Source organism: Myotis davidii, unplaced genomic scaffold (assembly GCF_000327345.1).
Source record: "Myotis davidii unplaced genomic scaffold, ASM32734v1 scaffold187, whole genome shotgun sequence".
Taxonomy (NCBI): Eukaryota; Metazoa; Chordata; class Mammalia; order Chiroptera; family Vespertilionidae; genus Myotis; species Myotis davidii.
In genome coordinates, this window is record NW_006383018.1 from 5,563,755 (window position 1) to 5,565,768 (window position 2,014).

At 36.7% G+C, this 2,014-nt stretch overlaps 1 protein-coding gene across 8 annotated transcripts in view; it reads left to right on the forward strand.

Annotated features, from left to right (window-relative positions):
* PPP1R9A (protein phosphatase 1 regulatory subunit 9A) overlaps positions 1 to 2,014 on the forward strand; it is a 230,710-nt gene that overhangs the window by 132,620 nt on the left and 96,076 nt on the right. For all 8 annotated transcript variants that reach the window (XM_015558301.1, XM_006779231.2, XM_015558300.1 and 5 more), the window contains exon 2: positions 85 to 217. In XM_015558301.1, coding sequence (XP_015413787.1) covers positions 85 to 217 — 133 coding nt within the window. The remainder of the gene's footprint in view (positions 1 to 84; positions 218 to 2,014) is intronic.

Below are 2,014 nucleotides of genomic sequence, written 5' to 3' on the forward strand. Positions count from 1 at the left end.
TTAGAAACTGAGGTTTTTCTTTTTTTGTAATTTAGAAAGCCGTCCTTTTGGGATTGTCATCTTTTTGTTGGTCTTCTCCTACAGGTTTTCAGCACGTACTCCAATGAAGACTATGACAGGAGAAATGATGAAGTTGACCCCGTGGCTGCTTCAGCTGAGTATGAACTTGAAAAGCGTGTAGAAAAGTTGGAACTTTTCCCAGTGGAACTGGAGAAAGGTAAATGAACTCTACATCATTTGTAATATTATTATATTCCTATGTTAATAATACAGAAATGACTTTATTTTTCCCAAGTATAGCTTTTTTCTCCCCTAAGGATTGGATCAAATTTTAATTCTCATGCAGGAGTTTATTTATTAAATTTCAAAACTAGTTGATATAAATTCTCTATCGATGGTGGATTGAAAGATTCTCTCTACTGTCCACTCCCAACTGGAACTTATCTACTGTAGCTGGCTGGATGGTGGTTAGGAGTAGGGAGGCATGAACAGGCCTGATGCTTGGTCGGTACTCCCGCACAGGGCTGGCGAGGTGAGAGCCCAGAGAGAGCTGTTGGAGAGTGTGGGGCTAGTGGTGTTTTTTGTTGTTGTTTGTATTTTGTTTTTGTTTTTTTTGTGGAGGGAGAGTGGTCATGGTTAAACTCTGAGTATGGTAGATATGAAGAGTACTGGGCTTTCAGAAAATTATGTATTTTTGGAACGAAGGCAATGGACTGCTCATTTTTGAAGAGAAAGGGCTAAAGGAGAGCAGGCAGACGGGAGCAGAGGGGCCTCCTGCTCAAATCTCTCCCTGGAATTACAGTCTGCCTATTGCAGTAACTGGGGACCCACAGGACCAGAGGCCACCATGTTTATTGTCATGTAAGACAGGAAGCTGGGAACTAGACTCTGACCAATGAATAGAAGACTGTCACATCTCAAAGTTTTAGAAAAAAGCCCAACAGATGACAACTTGAATAACAAAAAGGAAGCAAAAAACAGAAAAAGCAAATAAAGATATTCAAGTATGGCTTTAAAAAGACATTCTTAATCAAATTAACAATAACACAAAAATATAATAATTTTTAAAAATAAAAATGTCAGTAGAGGAATTGAAGAGGAAAAGATGATTATGTTGAGATCAAATTGGTGACAAAGAAGTTCAAGCATAAGCAGAGTCCCAAACTAATTCTCAAATGATAGAGCAAAAATCCAAGAAAAATTGTAGGGACTCAACATACAAAGAAAGGGAAATGGCAATAGAGGATGAGCGATATAGAGAAAAATTCCTGAGCTCAAAAACAACTTGATCCTTGTATTTGAAAAGACTTAGCCAACTGATTGCAAGGACTTAATAAAAAATCCACACGTAAGCATAGGCTGGAAAAACACATGATTTGTAAATGAATTCAAAACAATGTGTTTTTTGTAAGTATCTTTCATAGGGCCAATAAAATGGAAACAAAAGTGAATGCCTGTCACTGGGAAAATGGTTGGCTATGTTATCATTCTGTCTCACCATAAAATATTACACAATCATTAGAAGGGATTTAAAGCTATGTTAAGTTGATACTCATGACGTATTATTGAATTAGAAAAGTAAGCTGAAGAGGAAAGTAGGTGCCATATGATCTTATTTGTGTAAAGCAAATAGGAAAGAAAAGCCAGCCATATGTACACTGTAGTTGTTGATATGATTCTATCCTTGATAGCAGGACAGAGAAAGTCCTGAAAGACACACACCATCTTAATACGAATGGTGATCTGGGACAAGTAAAAACAACCCATATAAATAAAGGGGAAATTCCAGAAATATTATGACCACATTTATTTAAAATAATATATATGGCTCAGCCAGGAAAAATTCAGCCAGAATGGTCCACATAGAGTTATATTAATGTAAAATTATTGAACCTCAAAAATTTTTTTTTGTGAAAGGAGGACAACAAAATTAAATAATTAATGGAAGTGAAATCAGACAAGCCTCCGAGTGACTAAAAGACAATAGAGAAGGCAGAGGTGGGTGGGTGGGTGG